An 18593-nucleotide genomic window follows, 5' to 3' on the forward strand; every position below is an offset into this window, starting at 1 on the left:
TCCTGCTCTTTTCCCTATTCATAGACCTAAAACTTTTTCTCCCCTGTCAATGTATTTTTAGTTAGTAATTCACTTTGTCAAAATCTTTGACTATTTCTCCTCTGCGTCCCCAAACTGGTAGTGTTGATTCTTAATTTCTTTGTCTCATAAATTCCTCCCTTTCCATCTGTTTGTGTTGCTAGCTCTCTGGTTTAAACTCTGACCACCTAAATTATTACAAAAACCTTTGATTGGTTTGTTTAGGACTCTTGCATTAGATTAGTATTTTTATTTTTATTTATTTTTTATCTTTTTAGGGCCACACTTGCGGCGTATGGAAGTTGCCAGGCTAAGGATCAAGTTGAAGCTGCAGCTGCCAGCCTACACCACAGCCACAGCAACACCAGATCCAAGCTGGGTCTGCGATCTATACCACAGCTCATAACGGCAACACCGGATCCTTAACCCACTGAGCAAGGCCAGGGATCCAACCTGCAATCCTCATGGATACTAGTCAGATTCGTTTCTGCTGAGCCACAATGGGAACTCCCTAGATTGGTATTTTTAAAATAGTGCCATAACTGTTCCAGTTCAACATGAACCCAGTAAAGAAACTGGAGAGCAGCAAACCAAGGTTTTGTGCCCTCTGTAGACATCAGTACAGTTTAAACGAGTCAAGTAATCAGTATTTATTGAATGAATGATATAGTATTGCATAGCATACTCTCAGTTACATATTCACATGTTACTTACAATATGTAGTCTATATTATATTTTGGATTGAGCCACTCTTACTGTCCTGAATCTAACTTTCTTTAACTCATCAGGTTTTATTCCTAGGGTAATTTTTCCCTGCATAATAAAGTAAACTATTGTTTCCTGATAACAAGTGTTTTGTATTTTGTATTCTTCCACCTTTTCTCCACATACTGATTTACTACTGCTACTTTAGTAAAGAAGGTAGACATCTCTCTACTATTGAAGCTACAGGTTTGATCAGTCCTATCAAAATAGTAGAGTATATATGATTAGGCACTATTTTCAGGTGTCTCATTTCTTTTTTTACTTCTGGTGATATTGTTAATCAGTAAAAACAAGAATATTGTCGGTTAAATGAAGAAGAGGGTGAATATTGCAAACTGAAAAATGACTTAGGTATATTCATTTTCTGTTTTTGTTTCTTTTTTAAACTTAAGGGAAAGGGATGAAGAAAATCAAGAAATGTCGTTATCTAAGTCAGCAAGAACAGAAATGTCTTTAGAACAAACACAACCTACTACACCATCAATATGGAACAATAAGGAGCAGCATCTATCTCAGAATAAGCCTGTTGAAAAGAAAACAGATAACTTATTTGCAGATATAGATTTAAAATCCACCGTGAAAAATTCTACCAGAGCCATGGGTGTGGCTGTTTCTACAGAAAAACTAAGATCAGAAAAAAGAAAAGAAATTGATGATTTAGCCATAGAAGATGAAATATTTGAACAGTTATTCAAGAACACAAAGCCAGAGTTAAAAATTGAAGTGGAAGTTCAGAAACAAGAGGAAGATGTCAATATTAGAAAAAGGCCAAGATTGGATAGAGAAACAAATGGCACTTTTAATGATGAAGCAATACCAGAAAGGAACAAAATATCTGTAAGTAACTTTTTTTTTTTTTTTTTTTTTTTTTGCTTTTTAGGGCCGCACACACAGCATATGGAAGTTCCCAGGTTAAGGGTCAGATAGGAGCTACAGCTGCTGGCCCAAGCCACAGCCACAGCAAGGCAGGATCCAAGCTACAGCTGCTACCTACACCACAGCTCATGGCAACACTGGATCCTTAACCTACTGAGTGAGGCCAGAGATTGAATGTGTCCTCATGGATGCTAATTGGATTTGTTTACTTACTTTGTCCTGTAAGTAACATTTTTTTTAATGAAAAGTATTGCAAATAGAAACTTAGAATGTTAAAAAGTACTTTCCATATTTGTATTGACAGTATGAGCATTCATAATGTTTATTTGGGGAAAAAATTAATATCCTCTATACCCAGTATATGAATTTGTTGGTTGATAAGATAAAAATACAACAATTCTGGATTTCCTGTTGTGGGTCAGTGGTAATGAACCCGACTAGTATCCATGAGGATGCTGGTTTGGTCCCAGGCCTCACTGAGTGGGTTAAGGATACGGCGTTGCAGTGGGCTACATACAGTGTGGGTCAAAGATGTGGCTTAGAGCTGGCATTGCTGTGACTGTGGTGTGAGCTAGCAGCTACAGCTACAATTCAACCCCTCGCCTGGGAAGTTCCATATGCCATGGGTGTGGCTCTAAAAAGATAAAAATAAATAAATAAAAAACTTTTTGCAGGGGAGTTCCCATCGTGGCACAGTGGTTAACGAATCCGTCTAGGAACCATGAGGTTGCGGGTTCGGTCCCTGCCCTTGCTCAGTGGGTTAACGATCTGGCGTTGCCGTGAGCTGTGGTGTAGGTTGCAGACGCGGCTCGGATCCCGCGTTGCTGTGGCTCTGGCGTAGGCTGGTGGCTACAGCTCCGATTCAACCCCTAGCCTGGGAACCTCCATATGCTGCAGGAGCGGCCCAAGAAATAGCAACAACAAAAAGACAAAAGCCAAAAAAAAAAAAAAAAAAAAAAACTTTTTGCAGAGCTTCTGCTGTGGTGTCATGGGATCAGTGACATCTCTGTAGCACCAGGACATAGGTTCAGTGGGTTAAAGTATGGCATTTCTGCAGCTGTGGCATAGGTCACAGTCAGATTTGACCCCTGTGCCATGGGGCAGCCAAAAAAAAAAAAAAAGAATTTAAAAACTCTTTGTAGTTTTAAGAAGATAAAATGTGATACTTCTCTGTTGCATTGAATTCCCTATCTGTGTTTGAGAGGGCAATTTCTAAAATATGTTGATGATAGCACTACCATTTTTCTGTTTTGGGAGTAAATATGGATTCTGTCATGTCTGTAAGATTTCCTACAAGCTGAAATAGAAAGCTATTGGCTAGATATCCCTGTTTGGAGTTTATCCTAATATTAATGACAGCTGTGCCCCAGTCTTGGCCTTACTTTGAATTTCCCATAAAATGCAAACATGACTCCACATCTTTATTAACATTCCTCCTCTTAACAGAATATCTGTCTGCAAAATATCTCTTCACCTCTATTCACCTTTCTGTTCTAAATTAAGGTATCCTTCTCTCACAACTATAGCATCTTTGAAAGCCTGACAGTAATAGTTACCACTTACTGGATACCATCATGCTATTTACAGAAACCTCCAGTGAAGTAGTACTGTATGAATTGAACAGATTAGGAAACTGACAGTAGGCATTGACAACTGGGACAAAGACACAGGTCCACCCTGCTCTTTTAGCTATTCCCTTTGTCAGTTTTCTTAGGATGTCATTCATTCAAGTATTTAGTTAATTCTAGGCAGTGGTTATGCTTACATGAAAGGCAGTCTGAGAGGATAAATTTGATAGGCCTTTAGGAGGTAGAATCTCTAGGATTGGATCATTCACTGAGTATGAGAAATGAGGGTGGGAGAAGCATAGGAGAATTCCAAGCTTACAGTCCAGGGGTCTGGGTAGGTTATAGTATGATTCTCTGAAACAGGAAATAAAAACTTGCTCAAGAGGATAAGCAGGTTTGGTGGAGTATGGCAGGATGGGGAAAAGCTGCGGGGGAGTAAGTAAAATGTTGTGATTGTGATAACAACTTCAGTGGATGATGTATGTGAAAGTACTCAGTAAAAGAGCACATGGTAGGCTTGGAATAGACATTTTAACCTTACTCCTGCTAAATAAAAACAATTCTCTTTAGTCCCCAAACAAGCACAGGGTTTTTCTGCCCTTTCTTTCCAACTTTCTTACTATAGAGATTTTTCTGAATTTTTATGACCAAATCATTGAAAAATTGATGTAAAATGTTATGCCCCTCTATTGTAGCCAAAAGGATTGTAGTTTTTACTGAAAGTATTAGAAAGCTATCTGTATAGTATATTTGTGTCCAGTAATTGGTCTGGATATATGAATATGAAGGATACTATGATTTTATACAAGGCAGTCTCCATTTTATTAACAGATAAATATCTTGAACAATTAAGATAACTTATTTTAAGGATTACTTAAAATTCAATTCTAAATAAATTTAGATAGACTTCTTTTAAAGTGTTTATATTTTTGACTCAAAGTAATACAAATCATGTAGAATTATGAAAAATAAACATAGTTGATAAACCTACTGTTTGCAGATAACTACAGTTAATACTTTGGCATGTTCTTTTTTTAAATCTTATTTTTGAAATTGGAGTAAACTGTTAATTCAGTTTTGTTCACTTATGATTCTCATGTTAAATGTTCTTTAAGCATGTAACTTACATGAAATATATTGCTTCAATTCTTTACTCTTATAACTCATACTACATTATCTTTTTCCACTCTATATAGATTAGCATTCTATTCTCACCTTATAGTTTCTCGAGGAAAGATACTTGGAAGTCAAATAACAGTCAAGAGAATAAATATCTCTAAGGTTTTCAGAAAGGTTCTATCTTATAACTCTTATAAACAATATATTTTTTTTATTTCTTTAGCAAGAAAATGAAATTGGGAAGAAGTGTGAGCTCAAGAAAGAATCATTGTGGTCAGTGAAAGAAATACCTGTGAGGAACTTTTCTTTTACTTTATAAAGATTTGACTTAAATGGACTGTACCTTAATCAATTTTGTGTCAGTCTACATTCTTAGGATTAATTTATTCTCCTTGTATAATTTTGGTCTGTTTCATAATTATGCTTCCTCTGTAAATGGATAGATATAGCCATTATATAGCAAAATTGCATATGGAAAAATCCTGAATGTAATTTCCTGCTCTCTGCTTCATAGGTATGTGACCTTGAATAAGTCATTTTCATATTTATGTACCTAAAGTCTTTTGTCTATAAAATCAGATTGACATTTCTCTAACAAGATTGTTGTTTATATATTATATAATAGAGTAATAGACATGAAATATTTGTAAACTCTAAAACACAATACAAGAGTATTAGGCCATTGTTATTATATTAGAGTTCCTGATTATTATACTATAATTGTCACATGAAACTTTTCTTTTGACTTTTCCGTTTTTTCTTCTCTCCCTATCTTTATCTCAAGACTGTTAGCAACTTCCATATGAATATTTAGTAAAGCAGTATAAAAAAATGAGTTGGGGGAGTTCCCATCATGGCTCAGCAGAACAAATCTGACTAACATCCATGAGGATGCAGGTTCAATCCCTGGTCTTGCTCAGTGGGTTAAGGATCCGGTGTTGCCATGAGCTTTGGTGTAGGTTGCAGACACAGCTTGGATCTGGTGTTGCTGTGGCTGTGGTGTAGACCAGCAGCTGCAGCTCCAATTTGCTTCTAGCCTGGGAACCTCCATATGTCGTGGATGTGGCCCTAAAAAGACAAAAAAAAAAAACAAAAAAACAAACGACTGAGATGGTCAGCCTTAAGCATCTATAACAAGATGGGTATGTAACAAACTAGTTAGTTAAATAGTAAATGACATAAAGAATCTCATCCAGCAACAGAAAGGAATCTTTAGGCTAATTTAATAATTGTTAATCTGGAATAAGAAAGTGGCTTTCAGGTAATGAAGTGGTGTTCTCAGAATTAATGATTGAGGTATCCAAAATAAACAATATAAATTACTGTAAGTCGAGAAACCTTAAGCTTATTATATGAGAACTTATAGAACAGATTGTGTAACAGTCTTGGTATATGGTTTTAATGAAAAGAAGCAGATAGTACTTCTTGTCAAGAAAATATATACAAGAAGATAAATTGCTTACTGGGATGATTTATTAGAATTTGTTAGCTATTAAATTTAAAATACTTCATGGTATTTCTGTCGTAGATGAGTATGATATAAATGTTTCTAAAGTTAGAGAGTACTTGAGTAAATTTCTGGTTTTGAAATAGATATGATTTGATTTCAAATCATATGTTTAGGTGCCAGAAATAAACCCTTTAAAATTTTTTTCAGATATTCCATCTTTTTTCTTTAGACTCCTAAATGACAAGTAATTTTCATTTTCCTTCTCGTTTCTTCTATCCATCTTAATCCCACTTAAGAACAACAGTGAACTTGAAGATGAAGGTGAGATGCTTCCAAGGAAGGTGTTGCTGACCAAATTTGAGTCACTGGTAGTCAGTAACTCTTTCTCCAGAAATCTATCCAGTATAAATAATGATTATGGTGAACTAAAGAATTTCAAGAAATTCAAAAAGGTATGTAGTCCTTTAACTAAAATATTATAAGATGGCAGTGTGAAATATTTTTTAGAAATATTTTTAGAAAAAAGGGGAGTTCCCATCATGGCACAGTGGAAACAAATCTGACTAGGAACCATGAAGTTGTGGGTTCAGTCACTGGCCTTGCTCAGTGTTGAGGATCCGGCATTGCCATGAGCTGTGGTGTAGGTCACAGATGCGGCTCAGATCTAGAGTTGCTATGGCTCTGGCGTAGGTAGGCAGCTACAGCTCTGCTTAGACCCCTAGTCTGGGAATCTCCATGTGCCATGGGTGTGGCCCTAAAAAGACAAGAAAAAAAGCAGTTTATGTTGAAAATTGATACCATTTCTTCTGCTTAAAACAGTTACAAAAAGTAATTAAAAAATTAGTATGGACATATACTGACAGTTAATGAATATATGAAGCAAACTTTATTAAGGTTGAATTCTTTATATGGTACTGTTTACCTGGTTTTCTCCACCTTCAGCAGCATTCTTTGGCTGTGTTGACAGGGTCCTTCCAGTTCTAATATTGATTTGTGACTGTCTGAAGAGGTTCTTTAACCTCAGGACTTTATGGAGATAACAGATTTGTTTAAAATAAATGAGCACATTTAATAATGAAAACTAGGCATTTTATTATTACTTATATGTATAACACAGAATATAAACATGTACACTGAATATCAAACCGGAATTCCACCTTTAGGAACTGATATTTATTTTATCAGTATGGATAAAGAACCATACTCTTGTGGTTCTTATCCAGTTTGTATTCTTTTTGTTGTATATTCTTTTTGTTTTCTCTACTGATATGTTTGCTTCTTGTTCCATATTACTAATCACTGCTAGGTTTTGCTTATGCATTTGATCAAAATATAGCAATTTTTTTGAAAGTGATTTTTATGAAAGACTGCTTTTCTCTAGAACATGATCTTTATGATTCTTGCTGTGACTGTGGGGTATTGTAGCTTTTTCTCTCTAATGTGAGCTACTTTTAACATTTCTCAGTTAAATAGTTTTCTTCCAATGACTTTAGAACCTTATGGAGTATTATAATGTTATTAAAGGATTCTAAACTCCATTTAACAGGAAGACTTCTACTTAGAGTTGGTGATGGGAAATATCTCCCACTTACATGGCACCCACTTACTCTTTTCCACCTCACAGCTGCAGCTCATAAATAGCACAGGGGCATTCTTGCTGTTGATTATTTCATGTTAATATAGTGGTACAAAATCTAATTGTTATGTCAAAATTTAAAAGATGTACTACTTTTTTAATTAATGAATGAAAAAAAGCAATAATAGTCATTACTGGCGCAGGAGTAATGAAGTATAAAGTAGTGCATATGCTGGGGAAATAGTTCAGAAAAAATTAAAACCCTTGGAGTTCCCGTCGTGGCGCAGTGGTTAACGAATCTGACTAGGAACCATGAGGTTGCAGGTTCGGTCCCTGCCCTTGCTCAGTGGGTTAACGATCCAGCGTTGCCGTGAGCCGTGGTGTAGGTTGCAGACGCGGCTCGGATCCCGCGTTGCTGTGGCTCTGGCGTAGGCCGGTGGCTACAGCTCCGTTTCAACCCCTAGCCTGGGAACCTCCATATGCCGCGGGAGCGGCCCAAGAAATAGCAACAACAACAACAACAACAGCAAAAGACAAAAGACCAAAAAAAAAAGTTAAAACCCTTAAAAATATTAATTTAATTGACCGAGGAAATTTGTTGATTCTAAAAGGAATTCAAACCAAAATTTATGTGGAAAGAGGTTCAACTGGATTGCCTCTAATGAAAGAATTTTAGCTTTTCCGAATATACTCAAATCAGTAACATAGCTCTATTTCCTTTATCTCTTGCTCATTTTCATTTATAGGACATAAACATCTTTAGTAATTGCTTTATCATGTACGATTATGCGTGTTTACAATATTTGCTTTTTTAAAACTTTAAAAAAAAATGATTGTCTTGGTTTTTAGTGCATTTAACAAGGTTTACTATTTAACAGGTCGCATATCCTGGAGCAGGAAAACTTCCACACATCATTGGAGGATCAGATCTGATAGCTTATCATGCTCGAAAGAATACAGAATTAGAAGACTGGTTGAAGCAGGAAATGGAGGTTAGTAGGAAATGAGACCCAGTAACTTGTTTGATTTGCATTTCCATCCCTTGTGATTTCCTTAGAGCAAATTCTTCTTAAAATCTAACTTAAGATAAATGATCTAAGGTTATTCCTTCTGAAAAATTCATGAGGTATGGAGCATTAAGATTAATTTAGGGGTGGGATCAACATGGCAGAGAAGTAAGACATGGCTCTCATCTTCTCCCACAAACACATCAAGAAAAAATCATCTAGGGAGTTCCACTTGGGGTTCAACAGCTTACAAACCCCGTAAGTATCCATGAGGATGCAGGTTCAGTCCCTGGCTGTGTTCAGTGTGTTAAGGATCAGTTGGATTGGCACAGAGGAGGGTACTGCAACTGAGCACCACCGGTTGCTGTGAGCTGTGGTATAGGTCACATGTGGCTTGGATCTCGTATGGCTGTAGCTATGGCCAACAGCTGTGGCTCTGATTTGACTCCTAGCCTGGGAACTTCCATATGTCACAGGCGCAGACCTTTAAAAAAAAAAAAAAAAAGAAATCAAATACATGTAGAACAATTGGCACAGAGCATCTGAACGCTGGTAGAAGACCTTAAACCTCCAAAAAGGGCAAGAAACTTTCCACATAACTGGGTAGAACAACAACAACAAAAAAAAAAAAAATGGAGAGAGGAAAGAAAAAAAAAAAGCATCAGGATGGAACCAGCTCGCTCACAGCTCCTGAGGGTGAGCTGTGAAAGAGGAAAGGAACTTGCACTCTGGGAGGCCACTCAAAGCCTCAGTGAGTAGTGCAGCGGCCAGATTGAGAGGGGCAAAGCAGAAAGAGAGCTGCACAGATCATCAGTACCGTTGTCCCCATGTACTACAGCCTCTGACACTCCGGTGGGAGCTGAGCACTGAGACTCAGGCTTCAGAGGTTGGTTCTGGGTAGAGGACTAGCGTTAGCTGTGTGGAGACAGCCTGATGGGCTAGGGAGTGGTGCACCCTGGGCTGGGGACCGGAGTACCACAGCTGAGGGAGTGTGGGAGGAGGCTTTTGCCTGCAGAAAAAGCAAGGAACCATTGCTGGGGAGGAGGAGAGGAGAAAGGGTAGGGCCACTATAGGAATATCTCTCTGCACACCCAGGCTCTTGGGTGGCAGGGTGCTTCTTGCACTACCTGGGGGCAGATCACCTTAGGCATCTTAGACTGCAGAGGTAGGCATGGCCTGCTACCACCAGGAGTCCCTGAATGGTCACCACTTATAGTCCCAATCATCTCTTGGATTGGCACAGAGGAGGGTACTGCAACTGAGCACCACCGGTTGCCCTCACTCCCCTGGGAATGCACACACTCTGCTCTTGCTGCTGCCAGAGGCTCAGGGCACTGCCTACACCTCCCTGCAACCACTTGCCAGGGCCCTGCAACCAAGAGCAGTCTGTGCCACCTCCCTGCAGGTCCTCACCACTGTCAAGGGCCTAGCAGCCAGGCACTGACTACTGGCCTAGCCGATTGCCTCCATCTTCCTGGAAGCAAGTGCAGGCCTTGCACCAGCACACCACCTCTCAAGGGGATAACAGTCTGCACACACTGAGGAAAGAGACAGCAAGCATCCCAACCAAAAGCAGCCCTCATGCCAAAAAAAAAATTGTAAGCCCTGACAAACCACCCAGGGGCACTCTCACATATAAATGGCACTCTAAGATTACAGTAGCTATTTTCCCTAAACTCAAAGAATAAGAAAAATATAAGAAAAACGAAGAAGCTCAGGAACCATTCCCAAGAAAAAGAACCAGAGAATTCACCTAAGGAGCAAACAATGAAGCAGACCTCTGCATTCTAACAGGCACCAAGTTCAAAAAGGAGATAGTGAAAATACTGAAGGAATTAAGGCCAGATATGAACACTAATGCAGATTACTTTAGAAAGGAACTAGAGAAGATGAGGAATCATGAAAAATTGTAAAATTCATTTGCAGAGTCACAAGCTGAGTTAAAGGCATTAAAGAGCAGAATGAATAATGCAAAGGAATGAATAAGTGACGTTAGTTAGAATAATGAAAATTGGGTCAGCAGAAAGAAAACAAATGAAAAAAATATGAAAGTAATATAGCAGGTCTATGGGATGATATAAAGTGGACCAATCTATATACATAATAGGTATTCCAGAAGGTGAAAAAAAAGAAAAGGAGATTGAAAATCTATTTGAAGAAATTATGGCCAAAAACTTACCTAATCTAAAGGAAACAGATACCAAGATACAGGAAGCATAGAGGGCCCCCCCAAACAAGTTGAACACAAACACACATACAAGACATATTAATAATAAAAATGGCAAAAGGTAAAGACAAAGCAAGAGAAAGCCATCAACAGAAAATAAAAGACTTAATAAGGGGGACCCCCCCCATAAGGATATCAGCTGATTTCTCTAGAGAAACAGTACAGGCCAGAAAAGAGTGACAAGATATATTCAAAATTTTGCATCCTAGAATACTCTACCCAGTAAAATTATCATTTAAAATAGAAGGAGAAATAAAGACTTTCTTCAACAAACAAGGATAGAATACAGCAAAATTAGACCCATTTTGAAAGAAATACTGAAAGTTCTCCTTTTAATAGAAAAGAAATAAGACATAGGAGGGAGGAAAATCACAATTGGAAAGTAATCACTTAAGCAAGCAAGTATACGAATCTAAAAGGAAAAAACTCTATTCGTAAAAGTGGTGATAAACAAGGGAAAGCAAAAGGATAAACATGAAGATGCAAAAAAGGACATCAAGATCAAAATGTGGGGAAAGAAAGTAAGAAAATCTAGATTTTTTTTTTTTTAAGAATGTGTTCGAGGAGTTCCCGTCATGGCGCAGTGGTTAACGAATCCGACTAGGAACCACAAGGTTCGGGTTCAATTCCTGCCCTTGCTCAGTGGGTTAACGATCCGGCGTTGCCGTGAGCTGTGGTGTAGATTGCAGATGCGGCTCCGATCCCGAGTTGCTGTGGCTCTGGCGTAGGCCAGGGGCTGCAGCTCCGATTGGACCCCTAGCCTGGGAATCTCCATATGCCGTGGGAGCGGCCCTAGAAAAGGCAAAAAGACAAAAAAAAAAAGAATGTGTTCGAGCCTATATGACTATCAGGCTAAAAGCAAGCAGATTAGGAAGGTGTTAACATACTTGAAAAACAGAGCAACCGCAAATCAAAACTAAATAGTACATTCACAAGAACTAAAAAGAAGACGATATGAGCATAAAATTTTAAAAAAATCATCCTACCAAAAAAAGGAACAAAGAAACAGAATCAACTTGAAAACAAGGTTTAAAATGACAATAAATACATGTTTATCAATGATTACCCTAAATGTGAATGGACTGAATGCTCCAATCAAAAGACATAGAATGGGAAAACTGGATAAAATAAAAAGAGCCTACAATATACTGCCCATGAGAGACTCACCTTAGGGCAAAGGACTCATATAAATTAAAAGTGAGGGGATGGAAAAAGATAATTCAAGGAAAAGGAAATGACAGGAGTTGCAATATTCACATCAGATAAAATAGACTTTTTAAAAATTTTTTAAGTCTTTTGCCTTTTCTAGGGCCACTCCTGCGGCATATGGAGGTTCCCAGGCTAGGGGTTGAATCGGAGCTGTAGCCACTGGCCTATGCCAGAGCCATAGCAACACGGGATCCAAGCCACGTCTGTGACCTATACCACAGCTCACAGCAATGCCAGATCCTTAACCCACTGAGCAAGGCCTGGGATCGAACCTGCAACCTATGGTTCTTAGATTCGTTAACCACTGCCCCACAATGGGAACTCCAAGATAAAATAGACTTTAAAACAAAGGTGATAAAGACAGACAAAAAAGGACACTATATTTAATGATAAAAGGATTAATTCAAGAAAAGGATATCACACTTGTCAATATATATGTCTCTGATAAAGCAGCACTCAATACATACAGCAAATACTAACAGACATAAAAGAAGAAATTGATAGGAATGAAGTAATAGTAGGAGATTTTAACACCCTACTCACATCAATGGACAGATCCTCTAGATAGAATACCAGAAGACAGAGATCCTAAGTGACACAATAGAACAGTTAGACTTAGTTGATGTTTTCAGGACATTACATCCAGAAAAATCTGAATACACATTCTTTTCAAGTTTACATGGAACATTGTCAAGGATTGACCACATATTTGGGCACAAAACTAAATTCAACAAATTTAAGAGTATAGAAATTATTTCAAGTATCTTCTCTGACCACAAATGGCCTGAAACTAGAAATCAACCACAGGATAAGAATTGAGAAAAAATTGATTACATGGAGACTAAACAACATACTTAAAAAACTAATGAATAAACAAGGAAATCAAAGGGGAATTTGAAAAATACCTCAGAGAGTTCCATCATGACGCAGTGGAAACAAATCCAACTAGGAACCATGAGGTTGAGGGTTTGATCCCTGGCCTCACTCAGTGGGTCAAGGATGTGGCATTGCTGTGGCTGTGGTATAGGCCGGCGACTACAGCTCTGATTAGACCCATAGCCTGGAAACCTCCAAAAAGACAAAAGAAATTTTTAAAAAATTAAAATAAATAAAAATAAATAAATAAATAAAAAATACCTCAAGACAAATGACAATGAAAACACAACCATTCAAAATCTGTGGAATGCTGCAAAAGCAGTTCTCAGAGGGAAGTTTATAGTTATACAGGCCTTCCTCAAAAAAAGAAGAAAAATCAAATCAACAACTTAACCTACCATCTTAAAGAACTAGAAAAAGAACAAACAAAACCTAAAGTCAGCAGAAGGAGGAAATCATAAAGATCAGAGAGGAAATCAATCATACAGAGATTCAAAAAACAATAGAAGAAAACCAATAAAACCAAGAGCCGGTTCTTAGAAAGAATAAGCAAAATTGACAAACCTCTAGCCAGACTCACCAAGAAAAAAAGAGAACCCAAATAAACAAAATAAGAACTGAAAAAAGGAGAGGAGTTCCCGTTGTGGTGCAGCAGACACAAATACGACTAGTATCCATGAGGATGTGGGTTCGATCCTTGGCCTTGCTCAGTGGGTCAGGGATCCAGCATTGATGTGAGCTGTGGGTAGGTCACAGATGCGGTTCGGATTCCATGTTGCTGTGGCTGTGGCTATGGATAGTAGCTGTAGCTCCAATTCAGTGCCTACCCTGGAAACTTCCATATACTGCAGGTGCAGCTCTAAAAATCAAAAAAAGAAGAAAAGAATAATGACAAATCTCACAAATACTGCAGAGATACAGAAAACCATATGAGAATTCTATGAATGATTTGATGTCTACAAATTTGAAAGCCTAGAAACGTACAACTTTCTAGAGATACACAACCCACCAAAACTGAATCAAGATATAGATCATTTAAACAGACCCATCATTAGAAGTGAAATTGAATATGTAATAACACTCCGTACAAGCAAAAGTCCAGGACCAGATGGCTTCACAGGCAAATTGTACCAAACATAGAAGAACGTATATCCATCCTTCTTAAACTTTTCCAAATGATTGAAAAAGAAGGAACACTCACAAAGACATTCTGTGAAGCCACCATCACCCGAATACCAAAACCAGACAAAGATAATTATAAAAAAAAAATTATAGGCCAGTATCTTTCATGAATATAGATGCAAAGATTCTCAACAAAATTTTAGCCAACCAAATCCAACAATAAAAATCATACACCATGACCAAGTGGGATTCATCCCAAGTTCACAAGAATTGTTCAGCATATACAAATCAATCAACATCATACACCATATTGACAAAAGAAAAGTAAAAAAATGACATGATCATCTCAGTAGATGCAGAAAAGGCATTTGACAAAGTCTAACATCCATTCATGATAAAAAAAAAAAAAACCTCTTACTGAAGTGGGTATAGAGGGAAAATGTCTTAACATAATTAAAGCCATTTATGACAAACCAACAGCCAGTAAGTCATATTAGAGAAATGCAAATCAAAACCACTATGAGGTACCACCTCACACCAGCCAGAATGGCCATCATCAAAAAATCTACAAACAAGAAGTGCTGGAGAGAGTGTGGAGTAAAAGGAACCCTATTACACTGTTGGTGGGGTTGTAAATTGGTGCAACCACTGTGGAAAACAGTATGGAGAGTCCTCAGAAAACTAAAAATAGAACTACCATTTGATCCAGCAATCCCACTTCTGGGCATCTATCTAGAGAAAACCATGACTCGCAAAGACACATGCACTCCAATGTTCATTGCAGCACACTTCAATAGCCAAGACATGGAAACAGCCTAAATGTCCATCAACAGAGGAGTGGATCCATAAGATGTGGTACATATACACAATGGACTATTACTCAGCCATTAAAAGGAAAGAAATAATGGCATTTTCAGCAACATGGATGGACCTAGAAATTATCATGCTAAGTGAAGTCAGCCATACAATGAGACACCAACATCAAATGCTTTCACTGGCCTGTGGAATCTGAACAAAGGACAGACTGAACTTCTTTGCAGAACAGATGCTGACTCACAGACATTGAAAAACTTAGGGTCTCCGGAGGAGACAGTTTGGGGGTGGGGGGATGTGCTTGGGCTGTGGGATGGAAATCCTGTGAAATCAGATTGTTATGATCATTATACAACTACAGATGTGATAAATTCATTTGAGTAATAAAAAATAATAAATAATTAAAAAATTAAAAAATAAAATTGTACCCCAAAAGATTAAATACCTAAGAATAAACATGACCAAGGAGGTGAAAACTTATATGCTATTAAACATTAATCAAGGAGGAGTTCCATTGTGGCATAGCAGAAAGGAATCTGATTAGTATGCACGAGGACGTGGGTTTTATCCCTGGCCTCGCTCAGTGGGTTAAGGATCCAGCATTGCATTGCTATGAGGTGTGTAGGTTGCAGATGCAGCTTGGATCCTCTTGCTGTGGCTAGGGCATAGGCCAGCAGCTGTAGCTGTGATTAGACCCCTAGGCTGGAAACTTCCATATGCTACCGGTGCACCCCCCCACAAAGACCAAAACCCCGTTGAATCAAGGAATTAAAGAGGATTCAAAGAAATAGAAAAAAATCCCATGCTGCTCGTGGATTGGAAGAATTAATATTGTTTAAATGGCCATACTACCCAAAGTAATCTGTAAATTTAATGTGATCCTATCACGATACCCTTGACATTTTTTTTATAGAACTAGAAAAAAAAATCCAAAAATTTATGTGGAACCATGAAAGACCCATTATCGCCAAAGCAGTCCTGGGGGGGAGGGGGGGAAACAAGCAGGAGACTTAACTTTCCCAGACCTCAGATGATACTACAAAGCTACAGTAATCAAGACATTGTGGTAATGCTACAAAAACAGACATACAGACCAATGTAAAAGAACATAGAGCCCAGAAATAAACCCAGACACCTAATGGTCAGTTAATATTCAACAAAGTAGGAAAGAATATAAAATGGGAAAAAGTCAGTCTCTTCAGCAGGTGGTGCTGGGAAAACTGGACAGCTGCATGTAAATCAGTGAAACTGGAACACCCTCCACACCATGCAAAAAATAAACTCAAAATGGCTTAAAGACTTTAACATAAGAAAAGACATCATAAAGCTCCTAGGAGAGAACATAGGCAAAACATTCTGTGACATCAACTCTACAAATGTCTTCTTATGTCAGTCACCCAAAGCAATAGAAATAAGAATGAAAATTAACCAATCAGACATAATCAAAATTAAAAGCTTTTGCACAGCAAAGGAAACCGTGAAAAAACAACAAAAATGCAAGGGCAACCTATGGAATGGAAGAAAATAGTTGCAAATGGTGCTACCAACAAGGGCTTAATCTCCAAAATAAGACTACAGATAGTAGCAAGGGTTTGTAGAAAATGGAGCCCTCTTGCACTGTTGGTAGGAATATAAATTGGTACAACCACTATGGAAACAGTATGGAGGATCCTCAGAAAACTAAATATATTACTACCATTTGATCCAGCAATCCCATTCCTGGGCATATATCCAGACAACACTTTGATTCAGAAATACATGCACCCCTATATTCATTACAGCACTGTCCACAATAGCCGAGACATGGAAACAACCTAAATGCCCATAGACATTACAAAGGTGTGGTACCTGTACTCGATGGAATACTGCTCAGTCAAAAAGAACAAAATGCCATTTGCACCAATGTGGATGGAACTAGAGATTCTTGTACTAAGTAAGTCAGAAAGAGAAAGATGAGTACTATATGATATAACTTATATGTGGAATCTAAATTTTGTATGGCACAGATGAACCTTTCTACAGACCAGAAAGAGACTCACAGACATGGACAGCAGACTTGCGGTTGCCAGTGCAGAGGAAGAGGGAGTGGGATCAACTGGGAGTTTGGGGTTAATAGTGACAAACTTACATCAAGAATGGATAGGCAGGAGTTCCCTTTGTGGCTCAGTGATAGGGAACCTGACTAGTATCCATAAAGATGAGGGTTCAATCCCTGGCCTCACTTAGGAGGTTAAGGATCTGGCACTGCTGTGAACTGTGGTGTAGGTAGCAGTCGCTGCTCAGATCTGGCATTGCTGTGGATATGCTCTGATTCAACTCCTAGCCTGGGATCTGTCATCTGTCATGGCTGCAGCTGTAAAAAGCAAAACAAGCAGAATGGATAGACAATGAAGTCCTGCTGTATAGCATAAGGAATGATGTCCAGTCATTTGTGATGGAAAATGATGAAAGATAACATGAGAAAAAGAGTGTATAGATATATGACTGGGTCACTTTGCTATACAGCGGAAATTGACAGAACAATGTAAATCAACTATCATAAGAAAATTTAAAAATATGTAGTGTATTTAGTTATCATTTTAAAAAAAATTGTACTTTTCCATAATATTTCTTTTTAAGGGAGTTCTAGATTCATTGATCATATATCTACAGCTAATATGCTGCCTAAGCCTCAAGAACCCAAACTTTAGTTATACATTGCTCTTTTGGGAAAATATGAACTGATTGATAGCTTTTTTTTTTTTTTTTTTTTGTCTGTTTGCCTTTTCTAGGGCCACTCCCGCGGCATATGGAGGTTCCCAGGCTAGGGGTCTAATCAGAGCTATAGCTGCCGGTCTGTGCCACAGCCACGGCTACACAGGATCTGAGCTGCGTCTGCGACCTACACACAGCTCATGGCAACGCCAGATCCTTAACCCACTGAGCGAGGCCAAGGATCGAACCCTCAACCTCATGGTTCCTAGTCGGATTCATTAATCCCTGAGCCACGACAGGAACCCCGGTTGATAGCTTTCTATGTTAGAATGTGATTTCCAAAAATTTATTGTTTACGTATGTCAACTACATATTATTTATAAACTGCTGTGTTAGAAACTTGTAGGGACTGTCCACTTGAGCCATAATTCTTTCAACCGTTTTTTTTTAAACTGGAAAATTTAATAAAGTTCAATATAGTGAGGAGCTTTTTTCTTTTCTTTTTTCTTTTTTGGCCATTGTGTGGCATGTGGACTTTGTGGGCCAGGGATCAGATCTGAGCCACAGTTGCAGCAGTGCTGTATCCTTTAAACCACTGTGCCAGGCTGGATTTTGAACCTTCATCCTGGTGCTACAGAGATGCTGCTGATCCCATTGCACCACAGCAGAAACTCTGTGAGCTTTTTAATATATAAAGTCCTACATGGAAGTTAAGAAATCAGAAACATATCACTCTTTTCAGCTTATCTTCCAGTTTAGTACTTCCTGTCAGCTCTTCTGATTGGTATTTCATTCATTCATTGAGTTTTTGTTCAATCTGTTGTGTTTTTCATTTCTGGAAATCTCCTTCATTTGTTTCTAAGTCTTGTTCCCTGCTAATGTTTTTAAGCTCCTCTTTTATATTCCTTCCTAATGATACCAAATATGTAAAGTGTTGATATGTTTCATCTAGTCCTCTCTTAGGATGCCTTGTTCCAAGTATATATTTTGTGGTGTTCAAATGTGGATTGCTCATTTTTCTTGGAGCTTGATCCTTGAGAATTCCTTGAGTCGTAATTTTAAGTTTATTTCCTCTAGAAAAGTTGTTTGTCTGTGAGTCTTGTTTTACCAATATGAAACTACTTTAATCTCTGCTTGTCGTTTTTTGGGTCATTTGGGTAGTTAATATGTATTTGGACCAGAGGCTTGAGTGAAGGCCAACCTGTGTTACAAACTTAGATGTTTTACTTCTTTCCTTCACCCTGTGTCAGGGTCAAGACAGGCAAGTTTCTTT

The 18593-nt window shown here is 38.1% G+C and overlaps 1 protein-coding gene across 3 annotated transcripts in view; it reads left to right on the forward strand.

Moving 5' to 3' along the window:
- NBN (nibrin) overlaps nucleotides 1–18593 on the forward strand; it is a 66668-nt gene that overhangs the window by 28477 nt on the left and 19598 nt on the right. For 2 of the 3 annotated variants that reach the window (XM_021089136.1, XM_021089138.1), the window contains 4 exons: nucleotides 1176–1620; nucleotides 4570–4638; nucleotides 6093–6248; nucleotides 8251–8364. In XM_021089136.1, coding sequence (XP_020944795.1) covers nucleotides 1176–1620; nucleotides 4570–4638; nucleotides 6093–6248; nucleotides 8251–8364 — 784 coding nt within the window. The remainder of the gene's footprint in view (nucleotides 1–1175; nucleotides 1621–4569; nucleotides 4639–6092; nucleotides 6249–8250; nucleotides 8365–18593) is intronic. The other variant, XM_021089137.1, reaches the window with a different exon arrangement.

This window comes from Sus scrofa, chromosome 4 (assembly GCF_000003025.6).
Source record: "Sus scrofa isolate TJ Tabasco breed Duroc chromosome 4, Sscrofa11.1, whole genome shotgun sequence".
Classification (NCBI taxonomy): Eukaryota; Metazoa; Chordata; class Mammalia; order Artiodactyla; family Suidae; genus Sus; species Sus scrofa.